General features: G+C 44.4%; 1 protein-coding gene across 1 annotated transcript; it reads right to left on the reverse strand.

Annotated features, from left to right (window-relative positions):
- Positions 1 to 8,461: 8,461 nt before the first annotated feature.
- LOC117041079 lies at positions 8,462 to 17,274 on the reverse strand. Its single transcript, XM_033139420.1, has 2 exons — positions 16,638 to 17,274; positions 8,462 to 11,493 (listed from the first exon to the last, which is right to left on the reverse strand). The coding sequence occupies exons 1-2, from the start codon at positions 16,987 to 16,989 to the stop codon at positions 10,889 to 10,891; spliced, it is 957 nt and encodes a 318-aa protein (XP_032995311.1). The 5' UTR covers positions 16,990 to 17,274; the 3' UTR covers positions 8,462 to 10,888.
- Positions 17,275 to 17,694: the final 420 nt, after the last annotated feature.

Below are 17,694 nucleotides of genomic sequence, written 5' to 3' on the forward strand. Positions count from 1 at the left end.
TACAACAGATTGGGGATGGGGAGGCTGCAGTGGAGATTAGAGGAAGGGGAATTATCAATGCAAAAGTCCACTCACACAGAATCTCTCTTTACTATATCAACACTATTATGTGGCACATTAAGTTTATCCATATTTACTGATTTAATTCTTCTTTCTCATTTGGATGGGTAAATACATTAGGTTTGTGATGGTGTCATAGATCTTACTTAGGATCTGTGTTGGATATTTTTTCAACACCAGGATTTTAAAGTTAGTATGTCCTCTTAGAAAACTATAGTTTGTGGTTGAAAGTATGAGCAATAGTTCTAAGCTGCAGACACTGAAAGGATTAAGGATGTTGTTCTTGCAGTTCAATAATTATTTCATTATATGTCATAAATTATCATCCTTAAATTATTTTTTTTGTTCTGTGAAACCAAACGATTTCCATAAATAAAGATTTCCTAATAATTCTTCCTCCTCCATCTCTGCATTATAAAACAGTGCAGTAAGAGGTGATAAAGGGACGCAGGTGGCGCTGTGGGTTAAACCACAGAGCCTAGGGCTTGTCGATCAGAAGGTCGGCAGTTTGAATCCCCGCGACGGGGTGAGCTCCCGTTGCTCAGTCCCTGCTCGTGCCAATTTAGCAGTTCAAAAGCATGTCAAAGTGCAAGTAGATAAATAGATACCGCTCCGGCGGGAAGGTAAACTGCGTTTCTGTGCGCTGCTCTGGTTCACCAGAAGCGGCTTAGTCATGCTGGCCACATGACACGGAAGCTGTACGCTGGCTCCCTTGGTCAGTAAAGCAAGATGAGCGCCGCAACCCCAGAGTCGTCCACAACTGGACCTAATGGTCAGGGATCCCTTTACCCTTTACAAGGTCTTTGTGCCCCGACTGGGCCAGGCAGGAAGACTGGAACACCTTCAGCATAATCCGGAAACCTGGACTCACAACTGTGCATTATGAGCACCACCTTCAGAGGTTCAATAAACGTAGATGTGGCTGCAAGTGCTTTGAAGCAGTTCTTTATTACTACAAGCTACAACATATTTACAGAATATACAGACTGTGTGGTATAGCTTCTCACTCACTACAGCAGAGATGAAATCACACTCTCTAACCACGAGGCTCAGAGTCAGGAAAAGGAAGATCAAAGACAGAGTTCCCTCCCCCTTCTCTCTGACCACCAGGTCATACGATTCTCCCAAAGGGAGGGGTGAAATGCTAACACCTTCTTCCAGAAACTCCTGCGGCCAAACTGGTGCCAAATGTATTGCTCTGCTTTCCTTTGGACCACATCAGCAAGGCTGAGAGGGAAACCATGTCATCTGGGCAGCCCAGGACCAGTCACTTCGGTGCTGCTAACACAGCAGTTTGACTTCACCCTTGGAGCCACACTCCATTTTCTCTCAAGATAGATGGATGCCAACCACCGTTATTGACATACGTTGTATCCACATCACTGCAAAAGGCCAGTGGAGCTGGTTTAAATGAGGTGCAAATCTTTAAATAAGGGGCATGGGGCTGGTTAGAAAATAATTATTTACTACATTATTACATTACATGGCCTTCTTGTCAGAGTTGCCGTTTCTGCTTCTGTTGGCCTTTCCCCCTGCTCATTCCTTTTCAAATTCAGTTTCAGTTCCAGAACACTAATAATTTAAAGTGAATTAACACATGTTAAATGAGTCTTTACCTTGGAGGCTGGTTGTGGGTGGGACTGATATTGGCAACCTTACTGTCAAGTCAGGATGCTAGAAATAGTTACTTGGAAGTTTCAGTGTTATAGTGAATAGGATACTATGCTCTTCATGGTAGGAAGTTGTCTTGCCTTGGGCATTGTATTCTGAACATACCAAAGTATCTCTCAATGTTTGCTTGATCAAATCCATTCCCGAAGAATATTTGCCCTTCAGAATTATTTTTATCATGTGTCTGGCAGGAGCAATTTAACAGCATCAGACGGACAGCATCTGATACTGACTCTCCTTTTGTTTTCACTCTGGAATTTTAACACATTTCTCTCTCCAGGAAGTGCTCTTATAATGGCTGACCTGTGCAACGAATAGCTTAAAGGGTCTCAAGGAGATCCTGCACTGCTCATGCAGGAGGGTAGAGCAACACCTGCAAGAATCCCTGCAATTCCCTCCAAGTGTACGCAGAGAAGAGCTGTAGTAGTCCAGCAAGCAATTCAAAGCACAGTGTGACAAAGGGCTGCATTCTCACCCTAATTCTCTTTGGCATACACTTCTATGTGTTGCTCTCATATGCCTTCAGTTTGACTGAAGACGGGGTGTTGTTGTTTAGTCGTTTAGTCGTGTCCGACTCTTAAGTGACCCCATGGACCAGAGCACGCCAGGCACTCCTGTCTTCCACTGCTTCCCGTAGTTTGGTCAGACACATGTTGGTAGCTTCGAGAACACTGTCCAAGACTGGGTGTACATCCATTCAAAGAGCCTGTTCAACCTTGCAGTCTCCACATCAAGACAAAAGTGCAGTGGTTCTTTATGATGATGCAGTCTTCATAGCTCCCTGAGAGGAAGCTCAACAGAGATCCACCAACCGTTTTGCCCAAGCCTGCAGGGAGTTTGACCTTATCATCACCCTGACAAAGACCAATTTCCTGGATCAGAACATCGCCAGCACTCCATGCATCAGCACTGGCAATCACATGCCTGAGATGGTAGGCGCTTTTGTCTACCTGGGCACCACTGTAACCAGCAACCTCTCATTGACGCTGAGCTGGACAAGCATATTGGTAAGACAGCTATGGCAATGGCTCTTCTCTCCAAAAGAGTACGGGAGAATGTGGTGCTAATGACCAATAGCAAGATGAAGGTCTACCAGGCTTGCGTGTTGAGCACGCTACTTCAAGGAAGTGAGTTAACGGGCAGTGGTCGAGGAAGGGGGTGGGGGTGACATCACTGCGGGCAGGCGCCTTCCCCATGGGACTCCTGGGTGGGCACTGCCCCATTGGGATGATGCTCGTATGGGCGGGCGCCTCCCCCTTGGGGTGCTTGCAAGTGCGACGTGCCACACCCACGTGTGACGTGCCACACCCCCGCCGCCCTGGGTACCGAAGCCCCTTCCTCTGCAACTAGTCATAGGCAACTTACATAAACGATGCCTCAATGCCTTCCACGTGTGCTGCATCAGGAAGATTTTGAGCATCACATGGCAGTACAGTCTCAAACAAAGATGGGCTTTTGATAATGTCCACAGAATGGAAGATGGCAGGATCATCTATGGGAGCTGTCTTCAGGCATCAGGCCTGTTGGCAGACCAGCTCTGCATTACAAAGTGCCATGGAGCCTGGCTGCATTAACCCTTGCAGATGACCGCAGCACCTTGAGACAGGCAGGTTGTGTATCCACAGCAGTGATGGGAGAAGGAATGACCCCTGGGATCACAGAAAGAAGAAACGCATAGCACATCTGCATCAGCACAACTGGATGCCTTCATCTGCCCCAGCTGCAACAAAACATGTCGGTCTCTGCAGCCACAGCAGGTGCTGTAACTCTATGCTTTGACTTCACCCCAAAGGTACACTCTTCTATTGTCTCCTGAGAAAAGATGCCATCAACAAATAGCTTATACCTAGACTGTGAAGAAACGCAAATGTAAGCTTCATGTGAAAATGCCCTATATGCCTCCCCTTAAAGACAGATTGCCTTGCACGCCCTTAGTGTCTCTTGTAAGCAAATCCCTTTAATCATACTTTTAAGTACACATTGAAAGAAAAACATTTTTTTTGTTCTTATCAAAATAAAAAGGTGATAGAAAGACACTGATTTTGCATCCAATGTGAAAGGATTGAAAAAATCTTGAGGTTCAAGTCCTTACCTGGTTCAGGGAGGAAGTTCCATTAGCGAACACATTCTTTCTGCGCCCATCATAGTTCTAAAGCAGGCTTCCTCAACCTCAGCCCTCCAGATGTTTTGAGACTACAATTCCCATCATCCCTGACCACTGGTCCTGCTAGCTAAGGATCATGGGAGTTGTAGGCCAAAAACATCTGGAGGGCCAAGGTTGAGGAAGCCTGTTCTAAACAGTATGAAGCATTACACGGTTGCATTGACTCTGACATGCATCACTGAACTTTGGAAGCACATCTTCATACTGCTAGAATGTGTGTTAAGTGAGCCCTTCCAGTGAAGAGCAAAAGGAAGCAGGCCATAGCACCTGTATTAGCTGATTTTTGAAACAGTGACCAGAAAATAGGAGCCAACTCCTAGGGGCTGAGGTCCCTTCAGTCCCCCCAATAAAATATTTGAGGGGGCTGCCCTCCCACAGTTGATGGGCATTGCCATTCAAAAGGTGTGCATGCACAACTTGTGATTATGTGGGGCAGGGCTTACCTCAGCTCCCCCCATATTTTATTCAAGTTGGACCCATATTTTATTCACCCCTGGACCAGAAACACTGAGTTGCAGGGAAATGGCCTACAGCTATACCCAATTAAGGCGGGGGAAGATGATGGCGCAGTAAAATCAAAAGGCCCAGATGGCTTCAGTGCTACAGATGCCAGCTGGTTTGCCAACTGATGGCCCTTCCAGAATGCAGAAGCAGCTAAGCTGCTGGTGGGTACCACAAGCTAGGCACGTTGCACCAGTTCTTAAAAACCTGCACTGGTTGCCTGTGTTTCTGTAAGCACAATTCCAGGTGCTTCAGGTATTTGGGGCCCTATACAACTTGGCCACTAAATATCTGGAGGATCCCCCTCCTTTATAGGCCTGCCCATGTGTTGAGATCTGCAGAGGCTCTGCTGGCAGTTGTGTCTCCCTGTAGGTTGGTGCATGAACAGGACCTTCTCTGTGGTGACACCCCTCCCCCAAGATTGAGGTATGTCTGCCCTTATTGTTGTAAACACTTCAGCATTAGTTCAAGATGTACCTTTTTGCATAGTCCTTTGAAGGGGGAAGATGAGATCAAAATACCCCTCCCATTGGAGTGGTGTTACTATTTCTGCTTATCAATTTGGTTAAATTTATGGTCTTGTCATGTCTACTTGTACTGAGTTGCATTATCCCACCCTGGGACATGGTGAAGGGTTGGGCTATAAATGCATACAAACAAACAGAATTAGCAAAATACTGGGAGTAGGGATGGGGTGCATTTTCCTTCAGTCCTTCCTTCCCAGCAGGGAGAAATGTGTGGAGAACATAGAAGCAACAAAGGAAAACAATAACAATAACCAACAGTCATCCTACCTTGAAAGAGCAAGAGGCCAGCAGCAAGTGGAGCTCAAGAAATAAATAAAGGTTTTATTTATTTATTGAGGTTTATCCTCACACTACTGGACAGCAGGAGCTGTGAGATTATCTGTCCATATTAGTGAATGCCCACTGAGACATAGCTTTACTGTCCACATTTTAAGACTGTCACCCTGGTCAGCACAACCATTCCTGGGGCAACTTTTCATTTGTGTTGCTGGAGGAATTAAAAGGTAGAAAACAGCAGGTGGTGATTACAACTGCTGTTAAAAGCTAAAGTTTATATAATTCTTACTTTCAGTGATGATGTGAGTCAGTTCCCTGCTGCTGATTGTATAGCAGTGTGTGTCATGCACAAGGAGTTTCATTTATTCACTCCACTCCCAGTTTATGTTTTGTCAAACTGCTCAGGGCACCCGGCCATTTGCAGCAACCACTGTATTGTTAATGTTTCATTAAAGCTCCCAGAAGCTTATAATTATGAACGCCAAGCTATTGCAATTACTGTTATAATCCAAGCTCTGCTCCAAGGCATGTGCTACAGCTAATAAAGAGGCAGAGTTCGCTCCAGCTTTTCTAATGAGCTTGCCAATTTGCCATCACGCTGGACCCAAATAATTGAGCAGGGACCATCCCTGATTCAAGACAGGAAAAGCAAGAGAGAGTGTTTTGGAGCAGAGAAAGGATGTTCTAGTACAGTGGCAAGTAAAGCAAAATGGCTTAAGGAAACTTCCCATGTTCTTTGACTGCAGAGACCAATTGTTATTAGAAGCATTTTTCAAACAAGACCAGTAACTTCTATACTTAGCAAGCAAGCTATCACAGTAGGATGCAGATTACCCGGTAAGTTATAATATAGGGCTTTGCAGCCTGAGGGATTCCAGGTTGAGACCAAGACAGAGAAACAATGTTCCAGTCTGGTCTTACACAACTTTTTTAAGAAGGAAGTCCCACTGAGTTCAGTGGGGCTTATATCCAAGTAAGTGTAAATAGGGCTTCAGCTTTAGCGAAATGAACAGTATTTACTGAGAGACCGGACTGCTGACAACAATACCAGTGGAAAAGACATAAAATGGTGCATTTGTGAGCAGGGATTTAACCAGCAAAGGAATGGGACAGCAAGAGGCAACATTGCGCAATATTACAAAAACAAACAATACCAGAGTCAATAGGATAACATTAGGCTATGGTGACCGGCTGATTTTCGTCCCTTATTATGGACTTCATGTTAACTTTTGTGGATTTGTTCTCTTTCCTGAGAGTTAGGCAATGGACTGTTCAATCCCACTTGACATTCTCTCCCAGCAGTATTATATAGTAGAGGCACTGGAAGCAGCAGGAGGCTCAGGAAAGTGAACGGAGAGGGCAGCACTTGGCCACAGGGTGCTTATTTCCCTGACCCCTTGCTACCACTGCCTTCTGCTGGGCAAGAAAGCAACCCATAACCAGGTGCCTGAGATGGAAGCAGCCTGTCTCAGGGAACTGGATCAAGGGCATATTGTTCTCCAGCATTGTGGAATGGCCAGTCAGTGGCATGAGAATATCCACATTCTTTTTGTAATAGGCCACAGCCACTCAAAGTGCACCCATGGTATCATGGACAGTAGTGGAAAACCTTTAAAAATAGCTGGAGGGGAAGGTCAGCTGTGTGACAAACAGTGCACTACCTATCAATTCAAAATAAATGTGGGTTTGGGAATCAAGACAGTACTAAGGGTGCCAGGGAGATCACAAAAGTTCATAAAACTGCATGTCTGAGAACTATAATTTGAGATTAACAAAATTTGTAAAAGGTTCTGCTATGGAATCTATAACGTGAGTTTCTAGATTCTGTTAAAGAATAATCCAATGTTACTTATTCTAATCTCTGCTTTAAAAAAAAATATCCTCCATACTACTTATTCCTGACAAGTTATCAATATAGTACATCCAGTGATATTACAGTGAGCTCCAAACTAGCAGCAGAACCAAGAACCAAGCGAAAAAGAAGTACATTCAGATGGCTCCAAAAGGTGAGCTGTCACTACCATTTGCTAAACAGGAAAGACTGCCAAATACTATGCAGAACTCACATATGCAGTAACTGGGATATAGTGAAAATATTCCTGAACTGCTTCATGGGAGTCCTACAAACTGGAACTTCTACATTATTAACAACTGGCAAAATGAGAAAACCACAAACTTTAAAACGTTGGTTTAGTTATAGCACCATCTAGTGGAATACAAAGTTATCACTGGGAGTATCTCATCATATACTGTAATACTGTATAAAAACAATTCTGCTCTTACAGAAATGAAATTACCATTGTAATAAACCTAAAACCAGCATGTAAATAAGTTACAGATAACTTGAGTGATGCTCATGTTCTCCATGATTTAAATACTGGTTTTGGGTTAATTTTGTTTCTCAGATACAGTTACAAGACAGCCTGACATGCATCTAGACAGAAATAAGTTCCATTGAGTTCAATTGGGTTTACGCCCAGGTAAATGGGTATAGGATGTATAGAATGTAACCTGTGTCTCATTTAACTGTATAAATGACTCATTTGTCCCCTTGCTTTCCCTCTCTCCAAGGTTTAAGAACTGGAATATTTAACAAATTCAAAGTGTGAACCCCCTGTGCTGACTTAATAAATCAAGTCAAAAATCGAAGTGTTGTAGTGCTGTAAGATGTGGCACTGAGTGAACTATTTCCTTAGTTTAACTCAGGGGTCAGCAAACATACCGGGCCTCGGGACGGTGCCTCTAGCACCGATCGTGCAGCGGGCCAGAGGGCAGGGGAGCATGTGCCCATATGCGTGTGCACACACTATTTCCAGCACACTTCCGGGTCGGAGGAGCACCGGAAATAGCTTGTGCGCATGCGCACGGGCCTCCTCTGACCCGGAAGTGCACCTTGCACATGCGCACAAGCTATTTCTGGTGCTCCTCCAACCCGGAAGTGGGCAGCTGCGCTGCGCCACGCTGGCAAGAACCCTATGTACAAACTTTAAAACGTTTACTTATTATAGCTAAACATGACTAAGAAAAAGTATTATCTTTTATAAACATCAACAGTGAAACAGATTTTGGTTTTTCTAGGTGAAATAAAGAAAGATGCTTTATTTCCGAGGGGGGGGGTGCATTTGTCAGATAACTGGTCAAAACATTATCTTCATAAATTAAAGACTCCTAACAGGGAAGAATTAACTTGAGACATGAATGCCTGTGTCCACGATGAAAATAATAACTGAACCTGAAAATTAATTTCACATCTGTCTAAAGATTTCAGTCACCTTACTCTATTACACAAAGTTCCCTGTGTGTTATTCCAGGAATACTGATACCAACATCTTTGTCATGTCTATCAACATTGAGCAATAATTCCACCCTGAAACACATTCAGGGTATTACAATTGAAATGTTATGCAAGATTCAGAATAGACAAGATGTGCCACTGTACTCATCTTTACAGTCCCCAAACTACTTGCTTTTTGTTCTGGTGCACATGGTATGCCTTTTGATGACATCAGTGGATTTGCTTTTGAGAATTCTTGCTCTAAAGACAACTGAGTATAGTTGCTGAAGGAAGTATATCTAACATTGGGGACAGGACAGAAAGCACAGCCCTACTCCCCAATATCGCCCCATACGTGAGTAATACATGTATAGAGCCTCAAGGTTGACAACAGCATGTCCGCAAAAAGATGATTTAGATCAGGTGTGGAAAACCTTTTGTCCTCCAGATGTTATTTATCTACAACTCCCGTTACCCCAGCCATTGGACATGCTTATTAGGGCTGAAGGGAGCTGTAGTTCAGCAACCTCTGGAGGGCCCAAGGTTCTCTGTTCATGATTTAGATAAAACCCTTCCTTCTAGAGAAGAATCCTCATAGTATAAAGTAATGTCACCATTGCCAGTTGATAAAGGAACTGTTTCCAAAATCAGTTTGCAGCTGCCCTTTAATGAAGAATTATTTATTTTGTTATAATTTCCAGAGGGACAGCTGTGTTAGGCTGGTGCACCAAAACCAATAAAGAGTCTTGTGGCAGCACAAGGACTAACAAATTCATTATAGCATCAGCTTTCATGGACCAGAATCCACTTAAGCAGATACATGAAGTGCAAGAGTGGGGAATCTGCTGCTGATCTGCAATTCCCATCCTGCCCGATCACAGGGCATATTGGTTGGGGCTGATGGGAGTTGCAGCCCACTGGTTCCCCACCCCTGCTGAAGTGCAATCCCCAATTGGCGTGGATGTGTGCATTCATGGGGGTGGGGACTGAAAGAAGTTAGTCCAACAGAAATGCAAAAGGACAGTGATAATAACGTAAAAGCATAGTAAGTATTATAACAATTAACAAGGCTGCATTGACAAAAGCTTAAACACCCCATCCTTGGTAGGTGCCACCAGACTCTTTGTTGTTTTCATTATCGTGCAGTTTAAACACTGTGGTGATGTATGACAGAAACAGGCCGAGAATCTTAACAAAATTAAGCAACAGTGCTGTGGATAGCAACTCAATATGATGTACAAGAACAGATTTCGTTCCAAAGCTAGGCAGTTGCTTTAACATAACATGAAGAAACACAACAGTAGCAGGTCTACAGGACACAACCTTTGCCTGTATACAATTTTTTACATTCATATGTTACGAAGTAATACACAGTCAAGACATGTTTGCATTTCCATCACAGTACAATTTTGATTCTTCAAACGTCTTCACAAGTTGCAATTCTCTCTAGACATCTTGGTTTAGAGATCCTTTTGCTTGCTCCTATGGCCTTTGCTTCTGGCATATGCCATCACATTTTGCAAAGATCCAATTCTGTAGATAGTTTAGGCAGAGCCTCATCCTACTCGAAGCAGAACAAAATACAGACTAAGTGTGCAACTCAAGTGTATATATTAAAAATTCACAAAAATAGCAGTTCCTTGGTTTTGCAGGTGTCTCCATTTTTCCATGTTTCTGCTCACCTTTTATTCACAGATGTCCATGTCCACTTAAGTTCTTGCAGTGATGTGGCTATATCAAACAGCACGAGCCATAGGAAACATTTGCCTCCATCTTCATTCCAGATGGAGCAGTTTTTCTAGCAACTTACCTCTAACTCTGTTGCATCGGTCAACAGTAACTATGCTGATGTACCAAAAGCACTGCAAGGCACTACTACAAAAAGTCAAAGTCATGGTTCTATTGCAATATTTACACTGAGATTCATGTTGCAAAAATAGATAATAAAAATTCAGGTAGCCAAAAATAAACCCATTTCTCCTTCTGGCTTGGATGATTCCATGACTGCCAAAGAATTATTTGGAAGAGTACTGGCCTCTGATGCTAATTCCATTTGATTATTTGCACAATATGGTTTCTTAAGTTTTTATTAAAAACCACATATGGAACTTCTTACTTCTGCATCTGTATCTGACCTGCATAGATAAACTCATTCTCAAGCTTAGACGAAACCCCAACAAACTGATGAATACGTTCTTTGGTCATAATACAGTTTACAACAATATCCTGACCTCCCTATACTAAATGATAGCTTGTGGATTCATTACAAAATAGTGAGGGGGGGGGAAGGGAACATAACCCCCCCCGGGCAAATCATTTATCATCATTCTGACAAAAAAAGGACAGAAAATTGTAATAGCAATTTCTATCAATTATGGAAACGGCAGCCATTTTACAATACTTAATTAGGAGTAACTAGATGTCACAAAATAAAACCTGATAGAACCGCAGGACTTTCTTCAGGTCTGCCAAGAAGAAATCAGCTCCTGCATCAGATAGGTCATTGACATCAGGCAAGAACAGATTTGCTTTATCAGACGTAATCAAGTTATGCGACAGAAAGTGTACACCAATTTCATTACAAAAGCTTACCATTTTCCTGTTAACATACTTTTGAGCTTTTGCCATGTGTCCAGGATTTTGGTCCTTCTTGCAAACACGTCTTGGCAACAGTGAAGACCAAACTATAGTAGCATTTGGGAATGCTCTTTTAAGAATGCCCAAGTCATTTTTCATGGATATAATGAGAGACACGTTATCATTGGGAAGTAGATCATCTTCTCCAATATGAATTATTATAAGGGATGGAGAAGAACGGTTAAAATAAATTTCATGCAGAAGAGGCACGAGCTGTTCCCACTTCATTTTCTGTATCCCATGCCAATACAGATGTGCTCTTGAAACAGAGATGCCTAACTGCAATCCATGTGGTAGACTGTTAGCTCTCTTCTTTGATGCCACGATCACAGAATTGCCACATATCCAGATTTCCTTTGGGGGAGGTTGCTGTCCTCCAGCACCTAAAAGTAAAATGCCACATTAGTTCAACTTCTTCAGATTGACCCCTGCACTAGCTTACTGTTCTCCCATCCTGAAAGCGCTAGTACTAAAAGCTTAAAGACTGAAATTTAAAATCTATAAACATGTTAATATGCTAGAAAATTTGATCAGCATTCTCGCAAGACCAAAATCAAGAGACCAACCTAGCTGCACTTTTGAGAAGACAGAAGTCCACTAATATGCATCAGAATTAAAACATTCGCAGAAGCCTGTTAAGACAACTGACCCGAGGAAAATCCACTAAGAGGATCAAGGATGGGGTAGGGTAAACAGTGCAGCTGAGCTCAGCACACAAGGAAACACACAAAAAAGGATACCCCCCCTTCAGCTGTAAGCACTGGTTTTCAGGAACAGGTGACAGGACTATCACTGCCATGGGTCATGAAAAGAGCTGGCCTGCAGAACCAGTCTCAGCACCACTATTCCTTCCACTATGAGCAGCAGTCCAGATGATATGCAGGCAGGGAAGACCACAGGAGCTGAGTGATCTTGACAGCTGCACTCACCCCCTTATCAACCTGAGGCTAAAGTGTACCTAGCTGTAGCAAATGCAGCTCAATCTGACCTGAATTGAAGAAGGTGCAATAAAGTGTTTTTTTTTCCTCACCAAGAAAGGCCATTAAGCTGCTTTCACAAGAATAAGCATTCTGGGGCAATTTCCCCCATGAGGAAAGGCCACACCAGAAACTAGCAATTAGAGGCAATTTGGCATGCCTCATCTTCTTGCCATCCCAGAATTTTAGCATGGCCAAAAGATGGTAATCTTATGCTGCAATCCTAGCATACATGCTAAGGAGTAACGCCCACTGGGCATATGGAACTGACTTTGGAGTTAACACGCTTAATTTTGTCTTGTTAAACTACATTTTACATATATAAATGGCAGAGAAAGGAGAAAGAGATAGTGCATTTGTATTCTGTTTGCACAGTTCAATGAACTCTGTGCAGTTTTAATAGATTATCTCGCCATTGCAATTTTCACAAACACATCTGTATGAACCAAAATTCAGGTTAACAGAAAAGATGCACATCTCTTTATTTTTTTTAAAGAGTCAAACCCTTCACTTAAACCTCTCCTCCATCAGCAAACAAATACTGCAAGTATTGACAACTGCGGGTGATCAACTGCATTTTTCCGTACGATTAATACAAATTTTTATTAGGTAAGAGGGGAATCAGCATGATTAATCTACTTACCTCTGTGATCAGACCAATGTCATTTAGATTGAAGGAGGATATAATCAACCACAGCAGCAAGAGTAGGAAGATAGCAAAATTCAGTGAGTGGTGAAAATAGTCAAGAGCACGGAGATAGCCATTTGAATGGCAGGTGGTGCTTGAGAGGTTTTTTTTTAAGTATCAAAACTGCAGTGACATAATGCAGTAGATTCTTTTTGGCTCCATTAGCTTCAAAATCCGTACACAGAGAAAAATAAGGGGCACAAGTCGCAATCATTACGCTTTGACATCTGTGGAATGTGAATTATACCTACCACCTGTAACTTAGTTCCATAGAAGTTTTGAAGAAAAGCACCAGAGAGGAAAAAGAACACTTTCAAAAAGAGCACCTGACTGTAATTAGCTGGTTTCTTTTTATTAGATGGATTAATACTTAAGGTGAATATAAACAATATATGGCAACAAGGTAAAGGTAAAGGTACCCTTGACCGTTAGGTCCAGTCGTGGACGAATCTGGGGTTGCGGCGCTCATTTCGCTCTATAGGCTGAGGGAGCTGGCATATGTCCGCAGACAGCTTCCGGGTCATGTGGCCAGCATGACTAAGCCGCTTCTGGCAAACCAGAGCAGCGCACGGAAATGCCGTTTACCTTCCCGCCAAGAGGTACCTATTTATCTACTTGCACTCTGACGTGCTTTCGAACTGCTAGGTAGGCAGGAGTTGGTACTGACCAACAGGAGCTCACCCCGTCACGGGGATTCAAACCGCCAACCTTCTGATAGGCAAGCCCTAGGCTCTGTGGTTTAGACCACAGCGCCACCCGCATCCCTATATGGCAACAAACAAGGCTTTTAAAACCCACAAAACAAAAAAATACATCTTAACCTTGTTGTGTGTCAAGAACAAAGAATTATACCGCTGGAAGAGATGAACAAGTATAATACTCTACTATGAAACTGGTCACCCATCCCCCAGCTTCCCAGATTACTAGCTCGTGCAATCCAGAGCAGAGTGTCCTACCAGCAACTAAGTGGAACTCAGAAATGTGCATGATGTACAAATAGATCCAGGTGTTTAAGCAAAGGAGATGAGACATATAAAAGTAAAGTGGATTTGATAACTAAAAGTCACTGCTTCCAGTCAAATGTTGCCACAGTCACACCTTCACCAATTATGGCATTAATAAGGGAGACCAAATCTAGCACTCTGCTCCCAGTGCTATCACAATTTGATCTGGGGTAGCTGAGGGAGGGAATTATGTGCATAGCGCACCTATGCATGCACACAGAACACTTCTGGAAACATATGTCTGTAGCTGGCTGACTAGTTTTTTTGCTGGATAAGCTATATCAATGCACATGAACCACATATGGAGATCCAAAATAAAAATATATACTTCAGAAATTTCTTATAGCAAATGAGATCCTTTGGCGCCACAGAAATTCTGGGCACCCAAATGCAGCATTCAAAATCTCTGTAGTTGAAAAACCTTTAATTTCCAGCTGAATTTATTAATGGCCAACTAGGAAAGGCCTGTATTACGAGTGATGAGCCTCTCTTATGCTGGTCAGTGACTGTTCCCATCTTTAAGGCATGCCCACAGTGTTATGGGGACTGCTCAGCAGTACAGTGGTACCTCAGGTTAAGAACTTTGCTTCAGGGTGAGAACAGAAATCGCACAACGGTAGCACGGCGGCAGCGGGAGGCCCCATTAGCTAAAGTGATACCTCACGTTAAGAACAGTTTCAGGTTAAGAACAGACATTCAGAACGAATTAAGTTCTTAACCCAAGGTAAAGGGTAAAGGTACCTCTGACCGTTAGGTCCAGTCGCGGATGACTCTGTGGTTACACGCTCATCTCGCTCTATAGGCCGAGGGAGCCGCCGTTTGTCCGCAGACAGCTTCCGGGTCATTTGGCCAGCATGACTAAACCGCTTCTGGCAAACCAGAGCAGCGCACGGACATGCCGTTTACCTTCCCGCTGGAGCGGTACCTATTTATCTACTTGCACTTGATCTGCTTTTGAACTGCTAGGTGAGCAGGAGCTGGGACCGAACGAGAGCTCACCCCGTCACAGGGATTCGAACTGCCAACCTTCCGATCAGCAAGCCCTAGGCTCTGTGGTTTAGACCACAGCGCCACCCACGTCCCATTAACCGGAGGTAGCGCTGTACAAAACTTTAGGCTGCCGTTTTTGCAAGCCTTATCCAGCAACATGGTGGGCATGACTGCAGGATGCTCCCTATCCCTAGCAGAGCTGGTTTCAGGGTGGAAGGACTACTATCTTCTTGCTGTCCCCATACCCCCAGGCAGGTAGGCAATCTCCCATCTCCTTGGTCCAGCAACTTGATATCCAATGGCACCTGCCTCTGCTACATGCTTATCCTCAGTCCTGTAGAAGTCCCTGGTGATGCATACCTGGACTTCGATGCTTTATGAATCCTGCTCCTGGTGCACTGCTGGATCCTTCCCAATGATCAGTGCAACCTTGAGAGCATACTGTCCCAGTTGTCCCCAGGCAATATTAGATGTGAGCTACAACGTATTTTTCCCTTGATAGTATTTGGACCACTACCCCTGGAAACATGTATGCATTCACTCATGTATTTCCACAAGTGTACTGATCAAGGAACAATGGCTGGTGTGGATTTGAGCCAGCAACCTCCTGAGTTTGTTCATTCTTGCTTGGAGACAGCACTATTGCATTCCCTTGTTTGTTGCTACCACTTGATTCTATGCTTTTCTTCCATGGGGGTTCGCTAGAGGGGTAAAATGTTTTGCCTTCGAGCCAGTAATCACCTAAGTATGTTTGCCACCACTTTAGTAGACAGCACCAGAAAGGCCCCTTGAATGTGACTGCTGCCCAGTTGTCTGCATTTCGTACATGTTAGGGGCACAATGGCATGACCAAAAGGCCTCCAGCTTGGCTTACTGGCTCCCTTCATGTCTGCATTATATGCAGCATGTTCCGCATAGCACCAGACTGATGGACAGTGGCACTGTTTCCATTTTTAATCCATTCATGTATTTTCCAAGTAGTGTGTTTCCTCACTCCCAGTCTGAGTATGCATTGGATATGGCAGCCTTTTCTGGCAAAGCAGCAACATATTGTTGGTGTCAGTGTAAGGCAAACATATGACTGGTTTGTTAATACAGTATCTTTGGATCAGCTATAGGCAGAACCACATGCTAGACAAAGAGAAGCCAGAAGCACAAGACAATAAAGATATTCTACTTACAGCTGTTGTTCAGAAGTTTAAGGAACTCCTGATCATGCATTGTCTGACTTGCTGTATGACACAATAATGTTAAAGCTTATCACATATAGTATGGTACCTGTACTGATTCAGCAATTGCTTTTTCTAAATATTTCAGGATTTTATATACCATTGCATTTGTACCCATACAGTATTCTTTTTCAACTCTTTACTTACTAGTTTCTGATTTCATAATGGGTATTCCATTGTCTTAAATGTTCCACTTGCCCACTTTAAGGCAGTCACTAAAAATCTGCATTATTTATTCACAAGTTTATGATGTGTGGTGCACAATCAATTTATACCACAACATGTGTTTCCTGAATTTTCTAATATTCCATTATTAATTATATCCTTTCTAGCCTTGACAAAGGCCATGGGACACAGAGACAAAACTTTCCGTTTCCTGCTAAATAAAGAAAAATCTACCCTTGCTCTCAGTGAGTTGCTGCTAGATATATAGTTGGCACAATTACCACAGTCATGCCACACTAGGCAGCTGCGGTTTGGAAGCTTTTCCATCCTCGCTCACTTGCTGCCATTTTTTCCAAACAGGTGTGAGACAAGATACAGTGGCATGGAAATGGCAATCCCTGCAGGTTTATGTTTTGGAGCATCTCGCTTGGGGTTGCGGCCCCACCATATTGGAGGGCGCCTTGTTTGACTTACCCATCACCTGTTGCACGGCAGTTATCACAGATGTACGCATCTCATTGACAGCCTTCTTCTTCTTTCCCCCTCCTGCCAAGCAGGGAATGGGATTCAGGCCTTGCGGAGGGTCTACTGCCGGAGGGGCCACTCCGTTGCTGCCGCCCGGATTCAATTCCGGGGTGCTTCCTGCCGCCGCCATGGCTTCCGGGCCAAGCAAGCCACGCCGGCCAGCGATTAAAACCGCCTCCAAGGCTTTCATGAGGGACGGGTTGGGGGGACTGTCCTTAGGGTTGGGTTCCTTGGCCATCTTGTTTTCGGGCGTCCCGGGGACGACGACACTGTCGTCACTGGGCCTCTTGACTGGCTCCATGGCAGAAACAGCGGGGGGGGGATGGGAGAAGGGCAGGGAAGCTATGGGGTGCTCAAAAGGACCAAATTTTATTGCTGGTATAAGGAAAACCCCAGGCCCCCAAATAACCTATAAATATAGGGCGCTGCCTGTCTCTTGGGGCAGGTGCTTTGCAGGCTCAGCACTGAGGTGGCGGCGGTGGGAGCCGCACCTAGCAGCACAAGTAAGCGACCTTTTAAGGTGAGAAGCGAAATGTAGGGCCCTTCTAGGTGGAAGGCAGAGGCGGCGGTTACTCTGCAGCCGGAAGAAACGCGAGAACGGAGGCCACTCTCCACGTGTCTCAGCTCCCGAGAGAGGCGCGGGGGTTTCTGAGGCGCGCCCTCCTGCGAACTCCGCTAGGCCCCGGGAGCTTCCTCGCCGGAAAGGAGCGAATTGTCAACGAACCGTTGCCCTGGAAACGCTCGTCGTCCCCCGTCTCTCCCTCTCTCCGTCATCGCGAGCGCCGGACAAACAGACGACAGAGGCGTGTGACCGCGAGCAGCGAGCAGCCTCGCATTTAACATCGAGCGGGAAATGGACCCACGCAGCCGCCGTAGCCAATGACCCTTCATCCGGCCCGAGGAGGGAAGCGCGCGTGCGCACCTAGTGCGGCGCGGCTCGCTACTGTATCCTAGACTCGCAATGGGCAGAGAGCCGCCTGGAGGTCTCAATTCGTGGTTCAGTTTA

The sequence above is a fragment of the Lacerta agilis genome, chromosome 2 (genome assembly GCF_009819535.1).
Source record: "Lacerta agilis isolate rLacAgi1 chromosome 2, rLacAgi1.pri, whole genome shotgun sequence".
Taxonomy (NCBI): domain Eukaryota; kingdom Metazoa; phylum Chordata; class Lepidosauria; order Squamata; family Lacertidae; genus Lacerta; species Lacerta agilis.